We start from the raw sequence: 18,781 nt of genomic DNA on the forward strand, positions 1-18,781 counted from the left end.
ACTGCCTATGGAATTTTATGAATTTAAATACTTATGAAAATAAACATTAGAAGGAAAAAAGGGAAAAGACAGAGTGAGCCTCTCTCCTACCACAACAAATTCCAAAAGCTGCTCAGAGTCTGTGGTCTACATTTCCTTTGTCATCAACAGGCCAACCTCTTAGTACATGAAAACTACTAATGTTTGTTAAATTGCACTTAGCCAATTCTTCCAATGTTTTTATCCATTAGCGGGAATGGAGAAGCCCCTCTTTTTCAGAAGAAACTCAACAGCAGCAAGACCTAGGTTGCAACTGCTGTCCCACAACTTTGACAATTTACTTTACCTTTTCCTGCCAGTTTCTTCATTTATAAAAGTAGAAAAACAGTGCCTGTATCTGGTTTTTAAAAGAACTTTAAATGAGAAAATTCATGCAAACTGCCAGCACAATGCCTGGCACACTATAAACCTTCAATATATGTTAGTCATTATTATTGTTAAAACAAAGTGTACAGTCTTCTGAAAAAATCACAAATATTAAACTTAAATATCTTACTTGTAAGTGATATTAAATCCAGTCAAGTTATAAGCAGCATCACTAAAAAAATGCAGCAGGGCATAACCTGATGTGGCGACAACCTCTGGGACAGTCTCATTGCCGTCTCTCTCAGGAACAATGAGGCCGCTGAAATGAAAACACGTGTCTTATCAAGGGAAGCACGAGAAGAGACACATCATATGGTGATGGACACAAGTCCAACCGGATTTCACTCTTGTAATTTGAAAAGTCACTTCTAGGAAGAAAGGTAAATTCCTATGATAAATGCACAGGAACAGATCTGAATCTTTTGCTGGGCTTTCCTCTATTCTAGGGTGTATTTCTAATGAGATTTGAAATCAGTGACCCTATTCTTTTCTTAGTAAAATTTTTTATAATATTCCTCTGAAAAACTGAGTAAACCTCTACAATCACAGAATGTAACAAACTTTATTAGCTGATGGATACTAAACATATACCATGAAAGACATGAAAAGTAAAAATAGAAATAACAGTCTGATATACAAACACCCATAATCCCAATACTATTAGCATTCTGATGTATTTTATTTGCCTAACTGATGCCATATTACACCTTATATTCTATTTTTCTAAGTAATAGTCCATAATCTTTCTACGTCTCTAACTCCCTCAGAGCTTTTAGAACCTTACTCAGAGCTCAGCACACAATAGTATCTGCTGGGTCTTTGTAAAGAGAAAGAACTACTGAGTCTAAGGGTCTAAATGATGGTTTTAAAGCTCTCAATTCATATACCAACTTGCTTTCCAGAAGAGAGATGCTGACTCGAAATCCCACCAAGACACCTCATCCTGACAACAACAAGGATTTGGTTCAGTTCAGTTGCTCAGTTGTGTCTGACTCTTTGCGACCCCATGAACCGCAGCACGCCAGGCCTCCTTGTCCATCAAGAACTCCTGGAATCCACCCAAACCCACATCCATCAAGTCGGTGATGCCATACAACTATCTCATCCTCTTTCGTCCCCTTCTCCTCCTGCCCTCAATCTTTCCCAGCACCAGGGTCTTTTCCATGAGTCAGCTCTTCGCATCAGGTGGCCAAAGTATAGGAGTTTCAGCTTCAACATCAGTCCTTCCAGTGAACACCAGGACTGATCTTTAGGATGGACTGGTTGAATCTCCTTGCAGTCCAAGGGACTCTCAAGAGTCTTCTCCAACACCACAGTTCAAAACCATCAATTCTTCGGTGCTCAGCTTTCTTCACAGTCCAACTCTCACATCCAGACATGACCACTGAAAAAACTATAGCCTTGACTAGACGGACCTTTGTTGGCAAAGTAATGTCTCTGCTTTTTAATATGCTGTCTAGGTTGGTCATAACTTTCCTTCCAAGGAGTAAGCGTCTTTTAATTTCATGGCTACAATCACCATCTGCAGTGATTTTGGAGCCCAAAAAAATAAAGTCTGACATCTATTTGCCATGAAGTGATGGGATCGGATGCCACGATCTTAGTTTTCTGAATGTTGAGCTTTAAGCCAACTTTTTCACTCTCCTCTTTCACTTTCATCAAGAGGCTCTTTAGTTCTTCTTCACTTTCTGCCCTAAGGGTGGTGTCATCTGCATATTTAGCTTGGCTAGTTTAATATATGAAAGTGATCTTTTTAACTATGGGTTTGAGCTTCTCTTATGCTCCTGAGTTTGATTTTTCCTATGTTTACTTTCCATCTTTTGCTTTTCTTCATATGCTCATATCTTTTGCCCAGTTATCATTCAGTACCACCATAATCTCATTCAGAAAAAGCCTAACTCCTTATCAGGCCCTGTGTAATCTGTTCCACACACACAACCCCATCCCATGAACAAACATCTCATCTGTTACACATGGTCCCCAACTTATGGATGGTTCAATTTAAAATCTTTTGACTATAATTTTTTGACTTACAATGGTACAAAAGGAACTCATTTTCAGTAGAAACTGTACTTAGAATTTTGAATTTTGACTTCCTCCCAGGCTAGTGATATGCTGTATGATACTCTTTCACGGTGCTAGGCACTGGCACAGAGCTGCAGCCCTCAGTCAGTCACATGATCACAAGGGTAAACAATTACTCTGTACCCAGACAACCATTCTGCTTATCACTTTCAGTACCGTATCAATAAATTACATGAGATAGTCAACATTAATTATAAAATAGGCTTTGTGTTAGATGACTTTCCCAACTACAGGCTAATATAAGTGTTCTTAGCACATTTAAAGTGGGCGAGGCTAAGCGATGTTGTTCAATAGGTGAGATGTATTAAATGTATTAAAATATTGTCAGCCTAGAATGGGTTTATCAGGATGTAATCCCATCATAAGCTAAAGAAGATCTGTACTTTCTTCCTTTCACTCACTCGACCCCAGACATGCTGGCTTCTTTTCTTTCCTAGAGCACACATTTTGGAGTCTACGACTGTCTTAAATGCTCATTCATTATGACCTAATAATTCTATTTCTTAGTAGAAGAAACACTTACTCATGTACACAAAGACAAATACATAAGAATCCTCACTATAGCACTATTCAGAATGAGAACAGGTTGAAACCACATAAATGGTCATTCAGAAGCTGGATGAATGAGTCATTACATACATGGAGGTCTCTGGGACTAACAAGGCACTCATCAAGCCATTCTGATGAGTAGGAAAAAAAAAAAAACAAGCATTAAGACAACAGGCCTAGTGTATGTGTACATTTACGTGTATTTAATAAGTGCATATAAAAATGAATGGAAGAGCATATAAGCAGGGTGTGAGGAGGAAGAAGGGATAGGATGTTTATTCAACAAGTTTTTAATATGAAGGCAGAACTCTAGGAAACCAATGACCCTGAAAGTGCTCTGCTGCTGCTACTGCTGCTAAGTCGCTTCAGTCGTGTCCGACTCTGTGCGACCCCATAGACGGCAGCCCACCAGGCTCCCCCGTCCCTGGGATTCTCCAGGCAAGAACACTGGAGTGGGTTGCCATTTCCTTCTCCAATGCATGGAAGTGAAAAGTGAAAGTGAAGTCACTCAGTCATGTCCGACTCTGTGCAACCCCATGGACTGCAGCCTACCAGGCTCCTCTGCCCATGGGATTTTCTAGGCAAGAGTACTGGAGTGGGTTGCCATTGCCTTCTCTGAAGGTGCTCTAGGGGTTGCAAAATAGTGAAGCATTTTCTACTATGTATTCAACTGACAAATACTAAGTACTTACTACAAGTAAGCCACTGTTCTAGGTACAGTGAAGACGTCTCTGCCCTTACTGGAGTTCACCTCTCAGAGAAAGAATAAATAAGCCTAGATAATCAGTCCCCTATGCCTGGCCCACAGGTGTGTATACATAATGTCAGGCAGAGGTAAAGGCTATACATGGAAATAAAACAGTAAAAGAGCAGAAAGTGCTACTTTAGAAAGGGCATTTAGGGAAGGACTCTTGGAAGAACTGACATTTGATCACAGATCTAAATGAAGGTTTCAACCATCACCATACTTTCATCAGTTTTATACCCCAGAACTCTAAAACACTGAGAGAGAAGTACTTGAACGAGTAGGATTACCCAGAAAAAGGCAAGTCAAAAGCAACCTTGGCATAACAAACACTGACACAGGAAAAGACTGGGGGCTTCAGTCACAAGTTGGACACTCTGTTATTCTTGTATGAATTTTAAGATCACAGAGATGTGAACTCTGATTCTCGTTCCAAAAGCCTAGACATGTTGTTAACATCTCTGAGCCTTAGCTTCCTCAAAAGCACAATGAAAGAAATTCTATCTACCTCACAACCAAGTAACGAGAATCAAACTGTTAAAGCAAGTGAAGTGTTTAAATAGTGTCTCACACTAGTGGGTGCCCAGTAAGAGATGGCTTCTAATACTTATTATTTATACGGTGGGGACATGTATAGAACGAATGACTGAATGGGTGGTGGGAGAAAGGATGGAGAGCCACAGAAGGAGAGGGACTAGATGACCACATTGCTGATGGGGATCAGCTTCCCTACGGTCAGAGAGACTCAGGCATTTGCTTCTTTTCACTTCAACAACTTGAAACTGTGACAGTTTTGGAATGTGCTTTCTCCCAGTGTGAAAATAAAATTGGTTTATGACCAAAAAATAGGGGCTTCCCTGATAGCTCAGTTGGTAAAGAATCCACCTGCAATGCAGGAGACCTCAGTTCAATTCCTGGGTCAGGAAGATCTCCTGGAGAATGGATAGGCTGCCCACTCCAGTATTCCTGGGCTTCCCTTGTGGCTCAGCTGATAAAGAATCCACCTGCAATGTGGGAGACATGGGTTCGATCCCTGGGTTGGGAAAATCCCCTGGAGAAGGGAAAGGCTACCCACTCCAATATTCTAGCCTGGAGAATTCCATGGACTATACAGCAAAGAACTGGACATGACTGAGCAACTTTCACTTTCATGACAAAAATAAACTTTTAAAGAAAAAAGGAATACAAACATCAACCCAGTGTGCAAGGCAATAGAAAGTGTGTGGGTGAGAAAGTGATGGTGCAGGTGGGCCATTCAACTGTGACCCAGAGCTGCCTCCACCTCCCTGTCCCCTGCCCCTAGGCAGGTGAATAACTGCAGACTCAGCTTAGGCTGCAGCCAGCAGTTCAACTTGAGAATCAAGAACTGCTTGCCCTGGGGTTCTTCATAATCTTGTATTTTAAACACAGAGTATCACTGTTCAGAACCATTTTTGAAAATCACTGAACTAAAGATACTGTCTTAATTCAACATAACTGTCCCAGACAGACATGGACTCTCTAAACACACCTAGGGCACAACCTGACGTTGCCAACTACACTGTGTAAGTTTACTAGTAATCCTCAGTTGTTGTTCTTTTTAAAAAATATTTATTAGTTTATTTCTTTTGCTGTGTCAGGTCTTAGTTGCTGCACTTTGGCTCTTTGTTGTGGCGCATGGGCTTCTTTCTAGTTGTGGTGTGCAGGCTTAGCTGCCCCGAGGCATGTGAGATTTTAGTTTCCTGACCAGGGATCAAACCCACGTCCCCTGCATCGGAAGGCAGATTCTTAACCACTGGGCCCCCAGGGAAGTCCCAGTAATCCTCAGTCTGACACACCCGTCTACTTGTAAAACACTACACTCAAGGACAGGCAGATGTGGAAGGTAAGCCAGATTCTTAAAGTCAGGGATAGGAGCCAGGGGATGGGCCAGACAACATCTATACTTCTGACTGGTAAAGGAAGATCTACAGTCACAAAAGAGATTTGACTTGCCACAGTCTGACCATGATTTCAACACAGTGTTGGACACAAAGACTGACTCCCGCTTTCACAAGACTTCCTCTAACAGCTCTTCATCACAGTCTAAACAACTGCCTCCTCAGTATTTGACTTTCTTAAAAACAACAACAAAAACTTCTAAAAGGAATAAAAATGTTCTCAGAGAGGAAAACTACTCTCCCTGCTGCATCATCACTACCACCTCTGCGTCTTCTTCCCAAAAGATATGAGCAGAGCTGGCAGGTGTTCCACACAGGTGCTACGCTTTCACATTTGTTGACGTGAATGCACCACGTCAACAATGAATGCACAACTGGATGAGAGTTGCTCCAGTGGTTCTCAAACTTGCCAAGCAGTGGAACTCTGTTAAACAAACTTTATTCAGAACTTCAACATATAAAAGATAAATGTAATCAACCAGTTCAGTATCCAACTCAACTTGACGGTTTGCGATGCACTCAGTGAAACACAGTACACCACCTTCTGTTCAGGCTTCAGAAGCTGAGGAGCAGAGCACTTAAATGACCTGTTCAGACTCATGAAGAGATGTGGGCAGAACTCAGATTAGAAGTCCACATCTTCTGAATCCTGTGTGGCTCTCCTTTTCTTTATTTGGCTTAACAATCTGCCTCCAAGCTCACTCTGTTCTGGTCCCCACAGCACATTACACTGGATTGATTCCTCTACCCAAAGTCCTCCTGACCCAACGGCACTCCTCAGCATCCCATCTTTGTGAAAGTGCCTTATGACTAACAGTTATTTTCACATTCTTTGGTATATCAGTGCTTCAAGAGTCTGTGTTTCAGGGAAATTTCAATTATTAAACATACATTGCCTCACTATGATTTTAGAAGATGCACACTCAAATATGTCATAAGTTAAATTTTAACACAATCAATAATTACTTTATACCTGTCAGTAAATAAACTTTTTAATAGAAACTTAAAAATCCTCCTGTTGTCTGTACATTTACTTTGGCTTCTCTCAAAAGTCAATGACTAAAACAGTTATACCCTTCTGTTTATTTGTTGCTGCTACTGGTTCACATGTCTGCTCATTAAATACACAGTCAGGTGAACTATATGGTTATGCAAACCCACTTGGCAAATGTTCCCACAGAGCTACTGGCAAGCTCATTCAAAGTGCCTGGCACACAGAAGGGACTCCATGAATTTTAATTAACAAATGCAGTTACCAAGTGAACCTTCAACATGTTCAACATATACTATTATCATGACAGCATCATACTATAGATATAATAGTTTTTGTGCCTATGTTAAAGTTTGGTGTGCTTCTTGCTATAATACAAGGTATGAGTCAAATTCTGGGATAAATATAGATAGTCCAACATGTGGCCAATCCTCAATGGCACCCCACTCCAGTACTTTTGCCTGGAAAATCCCATGGACGGAGGAGCCTGGTGGGCTGCAGTCCATGGGGTCCCTAGGAGTCGGACACAACTGAGCGACTTCACCTTCACTTTTCACTTTCGTGCATTGGAGAAGGAAATGGCAACCCACTCCAGTGTTCTTGCCTGGAGAATCTCAGGGACGGGGAAGCCTGGCGGGCTGCCGTCTATGGGGTCGCACAGAGTAGGACACGACTGAAGTGACTTAGCAGCAGCAGCATAGCCTATCCACCCTGTTCTTTGGTCCTCTAAGTGAATCTCTGAAACCCAGAAAATGACCTTGGTTCTCAGTTCAAAGATATATTGGAGAGATTTCTAAGCCAAAGGGAGTGGAGAAATACAAGGGTACATTAGTCCTCTGACCTCATCTGTCCTCTGCCTTCTCGTGTTTGGCTTCTCGCCTTCTGTTATCTCCTCATTCATATGAGACATCAACCAGCCCCACGTGAGGAATACAAAAAATATTGTTAAATTGATTTCTTTTAAAGTCAGAGAACTAAAATATTTGAGGGGAAGAAATCAAGAAAGTCAGTTGTAGATGAAAAACTGACAACTATGACTCTCTGGTGCTGCTGCTGCTAAGTTGCTTCAGTCGTGTCCGACTCTGTGCGACCCCATAGACGGCAGCCCACCAGGCTCTCCCATCCCTGGGATTCTCCAGGCAAGAACACTGGAGTGGGTTGCCATTTCCTTCTCCAACGCATGAAAGTGAAAAGTGAAAGTGAAGTCGCTCAGTTGTGTCCGACTCCTCTCGACCCCATGAATTGCAGCCTACCAGGCTCCTCCGTCCATGGGATTTTCCAGGCAAGAGCACTGGAGTGGGGTGCCATTGCCTTCTCCATGACTCTCTAAGGATATGCATTTCAGAAAACATATTTTAAAAATCCTCTGTAGAGTAAAAGGAAGAAAACTAGACCAGTTTTGAATTCACATGTGGTCAAAAATATGATAAATAACACAGCTATTGACTGTTGATAAAAAGTAAAATGCCAAAACAATTCAGAACACCCCATATATTTGGTGTTAAACTGTTTAACTATAAACACAAAATATACTTTCTGAAAAAAAAATCACAACACATAACTGGAATGCTTCTCATTATCCACAGATAACCACTGCTCATTTATGTATATTCTTCCAGAACTTTTTCCTCACCCATGCTAAGGTATTTACATAATTACATATCACACATACACACAACTACATATGAATACAACAAATAATTCCTGAATGCTTATGCAATGAGGAACACAACAAGGATCAAAATGAACATGATTCCTGATTTCATTTTTTAACAGAAATATTATTAGTCAATATATTACAAAACATTTTCAGATGTATACTTCACCACCACCACAAGTAGGTAAACTTGATACTACTATCACAGTTTTACAGATCAGGAAACTAAAAAGAGAGTATTTTGCCCCGCAAAGTTACCCAGTAGTTACAGGCAACGAAGTCAGGACTAGCACACAACCGACAGGACTCCATAACTAGTACTCTTTCCATGAAAACGTTTTAAGTGATAAAAAGGTGAATCCAGTGAGAATACAGTCTAGGAGATACATGAATTCAGAAATCAAATAATGGTTCATTATTATTTATATGACTGAGCTTACCTAAAGGCAGCAACTAGGGGTGCATAAATTGAGTCCCCGTCATAAACATATAAATGGTCCCAACTACACTCTGTAGCAAAATGATTGAAACGAAGTCTCATTATTCTATTTGGCCTGAAAAGAACAGAAAAAAGTAATTTATACTAATCATCATCACTCCCAAACATTTGAGAAAAAAACAGTTTTTTAAAGAATCTATAGAGAAAAGAAATTAAGCACTCCTTCACTTGTCAAAGATTTCCTTAGTACTTGCTATGTGCAAAAGATCACCAAACATGCAATGGTAAACAAAATATACACGGTCTATGCATCCTGGACCTCACAGTCACCATTCTTTACCAATTCATTAGCCCTTCTTAGTCAACTTCAGACGCCATACTACCTCATTTCACAAACATACCTGTCGATCCTCTAAACTCACCTGCCCCTCTGCCTTTTCATGGAACTCCCTGGAAAATCCCCAATCTAGAGAAAAAAGTTTATCTGCTTTGATCTAGACTGAATCTAGAGGAAAAAAGCCATGCTGGAAAAAGTCACACCACTGGGTAGGCTGGTTCCAGTACTGGTGCTCTGATTCTGCCAGATGTCTTCCTAATTAACTTTCAAGTACTATTTCAAACCACTCAGTCCCATCTACCTGCTTATGCTCAGCACGCAGACAAAATTTTCTCAAATTCCTGTTTTCCAAAATAGGTACACACCTATCTACTTTTCCTTCTATCTCTGAAATATTTAAGATCTCCCTCTCTTCTGAAACTCCACACCCACACTTAAATCTCTTCAAGTATCACATATCTTATAAAAAACAAAACAAAAAAACTTCAAATCCCAACTCTCCTTCCAGCTACTAATGCACCTGTCCCTTTCTCCTCTGAAATGCCACAGAAGACTTTGCTTTTCTCAAATTCTTCACATCCCACTCTTCATTCTCCAACCTGGCTTTAGCACAAACACTCTATTCAAAAAGTTTTTGGTACTATCCACACCATCTATATCTTGGTGATTTCTAACTATAAGTCTCCAGCCTGAATCTTTTGTCTACTTCATATTTTGTGTCTAAATAACATCCCTAATCAAACATCTAAATAAATACATAAACAAGTTAACTTACATGGTGATGAATACTGCAAAGAAATTAAAGGAATGTGATGTATTAATAGTAGTACAACAAGTGGTGGGGAAATACTCCAGAAAGTTATGGAAAAGATTAAAATAGTGAGAGGTAAGCCATGTGAAAAGTTGGAAGAGACAATGTTTCAGACAGAGAGAACAACAGTCTTAAAGTCTTAGACTTAAGAAGTTGATGTGTCCGAGCAACATGAAGAAAATCAGCATGTGTGAAACAGCAAACAGAAGAAGCCACGAGATAAGAAGTGAGTGAGAAGTGCGCAAGGGACAAAGGTAAAAACTGGAGCTGGAGGCCAATTTCAAGGCTTTTACAGTGGCCCAGGAGAAAAGAGGATGGTTGGTGGTTCTTTCAGTAACTGTAGAGTTGAAAACGAAAGGGAAAGCATGGGTCCTACTACTAATGGAAAGAAAGGTACCTGCTGACTGGTAACACCTGCCATGGAACTGTTAGGTTAGCAAGAAATAAACTTCTATAGATTAAATCACTAAAAATAATAATGAAATAAGCTAACCAACAAACAAATAAAAAGGGCAATCCAAACCTCCTGCCTTCCCTGCTACCTATTCAAGCAAAATTTTCTTTACATACTTCAACCATAATAAAATACTCTGTTTTCTAACTATCACAATCAAAAATATATAAATTTCTGGTATGTATAATTCATCTGCAAATCAACACAAATTTTAAAATTAACACTGAAGATTAAGAAAAAAATTTTTTTGTTGTTGTTGTTCAGTCGCTAAGTCGTGTCTGACTCTTTGTGACCCAATGGACTGCAGCACACCAGGCTCCCCTGTCCTCCACTATCTCCCAGAGTTTGCTCAAATTCATGTCCATTAAGTGTGATAAGAGAAGGAAACGGCAACCCACTCCAGTATTCTTGCTTGGAGAATCCCATGGACAGAGAAGCCTGGCGGGCCATGGTCCATGGGGTCGCAGAGAGTCGGACACAACTGAAGTGACTGAGCACGCAAGTCGGTGATGCTTTCTAACCATCTCATCCTTTGCCATCCCCTTCTCATTTTGCCTTCAATCTTTCCCAGCATCAGGGTCTTTTCCAATGAGTTGGCTCTTCACATCACATGGGCAAAGTATTGGAGCTTCAGCTAATCAAATTCACTTGTGAAAGAAAAGTTTATCAAATAAAAAATATTTTAAGTTGATATAGACTGTTAATTTTACTTGTTGGAAAAGTAATCTCACAATGAGCTCTATCTTAAAAAAGAAAAAAAAGTCATTATTACTTACTGTCCTTCAATGAGCCATGTGCATTTTGTTTTATATTTATAATTTCCAGGTCCATCTGTTATAAATCCAGAAGATCCAGTTAGTCTGTAATTAAATAAAGTTCAAACTCATAAAAATTTAATGTATTAATAATATCCTTCTTAATTCTCAATACAATCCAAGTGGGTACACTGATACATATTATGGCCAAAAGAAAATGACTGGATAGTTATTTCATTCAGATTACACAAATCTGGATGAAACAAAATCTAGTCATATACTTAAGAAAAGGGGATACAAACATATGAAAACCAAAAGGAATGAACAAAAACACCAAAATTTTTCCAGCTAAGATGGGAAAATCACATTTTGCACTATAAAAATGGCCACAAGAAGTGACTTATAAGTTGGTTTTTAAAAAATAAGGCCACACAGTTACCATTACAAGAAAAATGTGCTAATACAATAAACATGCTGTGGCCAGCATAATTGTGATGGGCAAGCACATCAATCCACAACACCCAACAGCTGAAGTGGCAATCCACTGCATTCCATTAGCAGTATACATCAGCACCTACTCCCCACACACATGCCAAGCTTGGAAGTTTATCAATATTTTTAGGTCTTGCCAATGATAGGCACATCCTAGTATCTCATTGATATTTTTACTGGTACTAATGCTAACGTATGAGTTTTTTCTTATATGTTTTGATCATCTGCATTTTCTCCTTTGCAAATTAAGATTCCATATTCTTTACCTATTTTGCTACCAAGTTGTTGTTGTTGTTCAGTCACTAAGTTGTGACTGACTCTTTGCAACACCAGGAACTGCAGCATGCCAGGCTTCTCTGTCCTTCACTGTCTCCCTGAGTTTGCTCAAACTCATATCTGTTGAACCAATGATACCACCCAATCATCTCATTCTCTGTCACCCCCTTTTCCTCTTACCCTCAATCTTTCCCAGCATCAAGGTCTTTTCCAATGAATTCACTCCTTGCATCACATTTAAGAGCTCTTTTTATATCAAGGAGCTCCCATTTGTATGGTAAATGTACTATAAATATATTTCCTCAGTTTATTTTTTCTTTATACTTTGTGTCTACTATCTTTTGCTATATAGAAAATTTTAATATATAAGAAGGATGCTATCTTTCCTAATAGCTGTTTCCAGATCACTTTTCCTCCCTATTCCATCAACAATGTCAGCTTTTCTGAAACAGATGCTCTCTTCTGGATCTGCATTCCTTACTTTCTGAGTCACCTACTGACACACCAGTTACTCCTCTTCACCTACTCAAAATATCAGCATCTATTTCACTAACCTCCACTCAACCATAATAAAGATGTTCCACCCAAAGCCCAGCAACTCCATATTTTAAACTTCACCATTAAGAATCTTTTCCTCTACCCTACTTTAGTTACCAACTCTTTTCAGACCTGCTGTTAGTAAAAGCTCTACCACCAAAATCTCCATTTAAGGTGACCTACACTCTGATGACCATTTCTGCTTTCTCTAGTTCATTTAGCCTAGCTCCCCCTCTCTAGTGAGTCTCCAGCCCCAGAGACCACAATCCACAAACTCTTCATGTTCGTCACTCACACATCCCGCTTTCCAACTTACCTAGTTATGATTCCTGGGTCCATCACAAATACCATCCCCTGAAAATCCCTCGACATCTTCGCATTCTCTCTCTTGCTGTACTTGCCTGATATCAATGTCTCTGTGTCTTATTCCCCAACATCCATCCCATTCCCAAAATGTCAGTCTAAGCCAATCATGATTTCCTGTGCCCTCGTGCCAATTAGAAATGTGTATCAGTTAAGTTCTAATGTAATTCACAGAAAAACCTAAATAGTAATGACTTTAACCAAGATATAAAGCCCAAACGTAAGCAACCCGGAGCACATAAAGCATTTCTATGATCATTAGGCACTTCTATCTTGTTGCTCTTGTCCTCCTCAACATGTGCTTCCACCTCATAATCCAAGATGGCTGCACAAACTCCAATTATCATCTCCTTATTCTACGCAGCAGGAAGGAGTTGCAAGGAAACAAGGTACATACGCCCTTTCCTCTAAGTCAAAAATGACCATTCAACTTACCCCCTAGCCAAAACTTAGACATACCTAAATGTACAGGGAGGCTGAGAAATAGAGCCATTATCCCAGATGACCATGTATATACTCAGTGAAAAATCAGGACTCTTTATTGAAGAGGAGAAAGGCTATTATTTGGGTCACAGCATGTAATCTAATCTTAGGTGTGAGGGGAAGTCTGATGGAAGGCTTCTAGGAAATATTTCCTCATTCCTACGAAAGATAGTGTGGTAGATAGGAAGCTATGCCACCTAGACCTCCTCTTCAAGAAAAGACTTGTTGCCAGCTGCAGAAGCGATTGTGGTCCACAGACAGCACCCAGATGTCAGTTCCATCAGGAGCTGCCTTACCTCAGGCCATGCCCTTCCAAGTACAGTCCATCCTAGAATGGATATAAAGGCTGGGCATTTTTCAATTTAACACAGGACAACTCTGGCAAGCAATCATTCCTCCAGAGCTCTCTTTTGTCAGGCCTGCATTGAAACTCAACTTCTTCCTTTGCCCAGTTCTGCTTCCTGCCCCTTCCTCACCTAGATGTTATACCTAACTTGTACTTCAAACTTTATCTCAGCAAATGCTTTTAAGAAACCCAACCTGTGACAGAAATCCTGAGACCAGCCTTCTTCCACTGGACTTTGCTGTGTTTGGATTTTAATTTAGTCATTATGCCATGAGCCAGAACACAAAGCCAGCACCAAGGGTGACAAATCAAAGGTGAGTGCAAAGGTCCCTGAAGAATAGTACAAAACAACCACGGAGACCACCCCAATTTTATAGGTAAATAAATTTCCCACTAGCTCAGTTTTGTGGTATTCTACTATACTTTCCTCTTAAGAGTTTCTACAGACTTCACATGGACTTGTTAAGCTATTTGCAAATATACATCACTTTTGGAAAAAGATTATTTTAAATATTTACTTTGTATCTTTAAACATACATTTACATAATTTTACAGATAATGAATAGATGTGATCAGACAGGCTTTTTAGGGTCAACTAAAGGACAATTCTCCTTTTTCTTTCTTTACCGCCCTCTCCAGGTACTTCCCCCTTCTCCCCACCAAGATAAACATTTGACCACCTCACAAGCATTCTTATTTTTCTTCATACCTACAAGTTCCTAACAAGAATGTCCCTGATGAGTAGCCTCTAATGGTTCTCTTAAATCAGTTTTGGTTATACAAATTATTATTACACTAATCTTCTTATATCGTCCTCTTCTTCATTCAACAAAACTTTGTGGGAAATGCTCCAAGATATTGGGAACTGGTTTAATTCATGTAGCATAAATTCTACCCTACAATATATCATTTTTTTTCTGCCTTTCTCCAACTTTCTCATTTTGTTTTCAGTTGGTTGGCAGTATGTACACTGCTGCAGTAAATATCCCTATAATGTGACCTTACTTGTGCTTTTATTTCTAAGGAAATAATCTTAGGAGGAGGATTACCAGACCAAAAGAAATATGAATTTTAATTGTTGACCAGGCCGCAAATTATTTTCCAAAAGACTATAACAATTCACATTTGCACCAATGATAAATGAAAATATTCTATTCTCTACATCCCTTCTATATTAGGTGTTCTTGTTTCCTTTAAATTTTACTAGTTTTTAATTCAAAATTCCTTGTATTCTAGTAAATGGCCTGCAACTGGTTACTGAAAACATAAAGAGATTTGAAAGGGGAAGGCCAGGAATATTAACCTAAAATTTCAGGTCTAATTTTTCAGTATAATTAGTGGTCTAGGTATGGACTCTGGTACTTCCCATGTCTTCACCAGCAGCAACACAAAAGCATCAAACTGAAACACAGACATTTTAACAACACAAGACCAGAAACTTAAAAGAATTAACTCCTTGCTATTACTAATTTTCCCACTTAAGAATACATAGAGGGCAATTCTGCGATGGAAATGAATACAGGGAAAATAGGGGAATCCTCTATAGGAGGCAGGTTTCAAAGGAATAATCTTGTAACTTGTAAACCACATCTAACAGTTTGCAACCCCATGGACTACAGCTTGCCAGGCTTCTCTGTCCATGGGATTTCCCAGGCAAGAATACTGGAGTGGCTTGTCATTTCCTTCTCCAGGGGATCTTCCTGACCCAGGGATCAAAACTCCGTCTCCTGAATTGCAGGCAGAGTCTTTACTGCTGAATCACAAGGGAAACGCCATCTTGTAACTATTTCTAACTTACTTGTATTATTATTACCAGACAATATAACATGTAAAACCTCAACTTTTTTCATCTGTTAAAAATTTTCTTGGGACTTTCCTGGTAGTCCAATGGTTAAGAATCTGCCTTCCAACACAGAGGATGTGGGTTTGATCCTTGATCGGGGAACTAAGATCCCACATGCCATGAGACAACTAAGCCCACGGGCCACAACCACTGAGCCCACGCACTCTTGAGCCCATGCACCACAACAAGAGAAGGCCACATGTGCTGCAACTAGAGAAAGCCAGAGCACTGAAACAAAGACCCTGTGCAGCCAAAAATAAGTAACACCATGTTCATCTTCCCAAGGGAAATCTTACACTCCAGAAAGACATTACTTAACAAAGTTGGGACTGCTTAGGAAATGTTCCTGGGCCTACATGTTTATTAAAACTAGGTGAATTAATCTCTTAAAAAAGAGAAAATGGTTTTCTTTATGGTCAAGTACCTTGAACATTAATAAACTTTGATCAAATTTCCTTGGATATTTGAAAAAGAAATCTATTGTAGCAATGTATACTTATGTATGTGTTGTTGCTGTTTAGTCACTAAGTCATGTCCGGCTCTTTTGAGACCCCATGGACTATAGGCTGCCAGGCTCCTCTGTCCAGGGGATTTCCCACACAAGGATACTGGAATGGGTTGCCATTTCCTTCTCCAGGAAATCTTCCCGACCTACGGATCAAACCCATGTCTTCTGCATTGGCAGGTGGATTCTTTACCACTGAGCCACCAGGGAAGCCCGTATTTATATACACACAAACATAATTAAGTTTACTGAATGCACTATTCAATTCCTTTTATATTTTTGTTTATAAAAAATCTACCAAATCTAATTCAGATGAATGTATACTGAAATGAGGTACTATGACTGCTCCATCACTGACATTTCTCATTTTTTTTTTGCTTTCTGTATTTATTTAGCCATACAAGCTTACAACTATGAGACCTTCATAAATTATGCCTATTAACTCATTTAACTTATTTGATACTCAAATTCCACTTTGTCTATAACTACTGATTTTTCTTCATTTTCCTGGGCCTTAAATATTTACTCAACTCCTTATTTTTTATATTTCTTTATATTGCATTGACCAAAAAGTTTGTTTAGTTTTTTCCATAAGATGGCTCTGGTAGTGCTCAGTTGTCTTTAATTTCATTCAAAACAATTGTGTAGGACTGTATTGTGACAACTGTAATATCAGTGTACATTTTTTTTAAAAAGCAGAAAAATCAGTGAATTTTTGTGTAGCAATTTTAATATTGAAGATGGAAGAAAAAAAGCAACACTCAGCATATTATGCTTTATTATTTCAAGAAAGGTAAAAATGCAAGTGAAATGCAAAAAAAGTTTTGTATAATGTCTGGGAAAGGTGCTGTGACTGATAGAATGTACTAAAAGTGGTTCACCAAGTTTCGTGTTGAAGATTTCTGGCTGGATGATACTTCACAGTCAGGAAGACCAGTTGAAGCTGACAGCAATCAAATTGAAAACATCAGTATTATACCACATGGGAGACAGTCGACATACTCAAAATACCCAAATCAAGTGCTGAAAAGCATCTGCATCAGCTTTGTTATGTTAATCGTTCTGATGTCTGGGTTCCACATAAGTGAAAAAAACCTTCCTAACTGTATTTTTGTATTCAGTTCTCTACTGAAATTTAACAAAAACATTCCATTTTTAAAACCGATTGTAATGGGCAATGAAAAGTGGATATTGAACAATAATGTAGAACAGAAGAGATCATGGGACATGTGAAATGAACCACCACAAACCACACCAAAGGCCAGTCTCCATCCAAAAAAGATGCTGCTGTGTACATGGTGGGATTAAAAGGGAGTCCTCTATTATGAGTTCCTTCCAGAAAACCAAACAATTAATTCTAACAAGTACCATTCCCAATTAGACCAACTGAAAGCAGCACTCAACGAAAAGTGTCTGGAATCAGTCAACAGAAAATGCATAATCTCCCATCAGGACAAAACATGGCCGCATGTTTCTCTGATGACCAGGCAAAAACTGTTACAGCCTGGCTGGGAAGTTCTGAGTCATCCAGGTATTCACTGGACATTGCACCTTCAGATATCCATTTATTTCAGTCTTTACAAAATTCTCTTAATGGAAAAAAATCTCAGTTCCCTGGAAGATTGTAAAAGGCACATGAAACAATTCTTTGCTCAAAATGAATAAGTTTTAGAAATATGAATGGGCCTGAAAAATGGCAGAAGGTACTGGAGTGAAATGGTGAATACATTGTTCAATAAAGTTCTTAGTGAAAATGAAAAATGTGTTCTACTTTTACTTAAAAATTGAAGGACTTTTTTGGCCAACTCAATAAAATTTTCAAAAATTTATTTCTTCTTTTCAATTTTTAAATTAAAAAAATTATTTTATATTGGAGTATAATTGATTATAGTTATAGTACAGTCATTATGTTATTTTCAGTTGTACAACAAAGTGATGCAGTTATATGTACATGAGTCTATTCTTTTCAAATTCTTTTCCCATTTAGGTTATTATAGTATTGAATAGAGGCTTCCCTGGTGGCTCAGACAACAAAGAATCTGCCTGCAATGTGGGAGACCTGGGTTCAACCCCTGGGTTGGGAAGATCCCCTGGAAGTGGGCATGAGAACCCACTCCAGTATTTTTGCCTGGAGAATCCCCGTGAACAGAGGAGCCTGGTGGGCTACAGTCCATGGGGTCACAAAAAATCAGACATGACTCAGTGACTAAGCACTAGTATTGAATACAGTTCCCTGTGCTATGCAGTAGGTTCTTATTGGTTATCTATTTTAAATATGGAAGTGTACATACATGTCAGTCACAAACTTCCAATCTATTCCTCCCCTCTATCTCCTGGTAACTATAAATTCATTCTCTAAGTCTGTGATCCTGTTTCTATTTTGTAAATAAGTTCATGTATCATTTCTTTAGGTTCCATAACTAAAGGATATGGTACACTTGTCTTTCTCTGACTGACTTCACTTACTATGATAATATCTAGGTCCATCCATGTTGTTGCAAAAGGCATTATTTCCTCCTTTTCGTGGCTGAGTAATATTCCACTGAATATATGCACCACATCTTCTTTATCCATTTCTCTGTCAGTGGACATTTAGGCTGCTTCCATGTCTTGGGTGTTGTACATAGTGCTGCAGTGAACACTGGGGTGCATGTATCTTTCTGAATTACAGTTTTATCCAGATATATGCCCAGCAGTGGGACTGCTGGATCATATGGTAGTTACATTTTTAGTTTTTTAAGGAACCTCCATACCGTTTTTCCTAATAGTTGCACCAATTTACATTGCCA

The 18,781-nt window shown here is 39.2% G+C and overlaps 1 protein-coding gene across 3 annotated transcripts in view; it reads right to left on the bottom strand.

The window, feature by feature from the left end:
* Positions 1 to 18,781, bottom strand: part of ATRN (attractin) — a 186,471-nt gene that overhangs the window by 114,922 nt on the left and 52,768 nt on the right. For all 3 annotated transcript variants that reach the window (NM_173995.3, XM_059892370.1, XM_005214485.5), the window contains 3 exon segments: positions 536 to 664; positions 8,792 to 8,905; positions 11,169 to 11,252. In NM_173995.3, the coding sequence (NP_776420.1) occupies positions 536 to 664; positions 8,792 to 8,905; positions 11,169 to 11,252 (327 nt within the window).

Source organism: Bos taurus, chromosome 13, assembly GCF_002263795.3.
Source record: "Bos taurus isolate L1 Dominette 01449 registration number 42190680 breed Hereford chromosome 13, ARS-UCD2.0, whole genome shotgun sequence".
NCBI lineage: Eukaryota > Metazoa > Chordata > Mammalia > Artiodactyla > Bovidae > Bos > Bos taurus.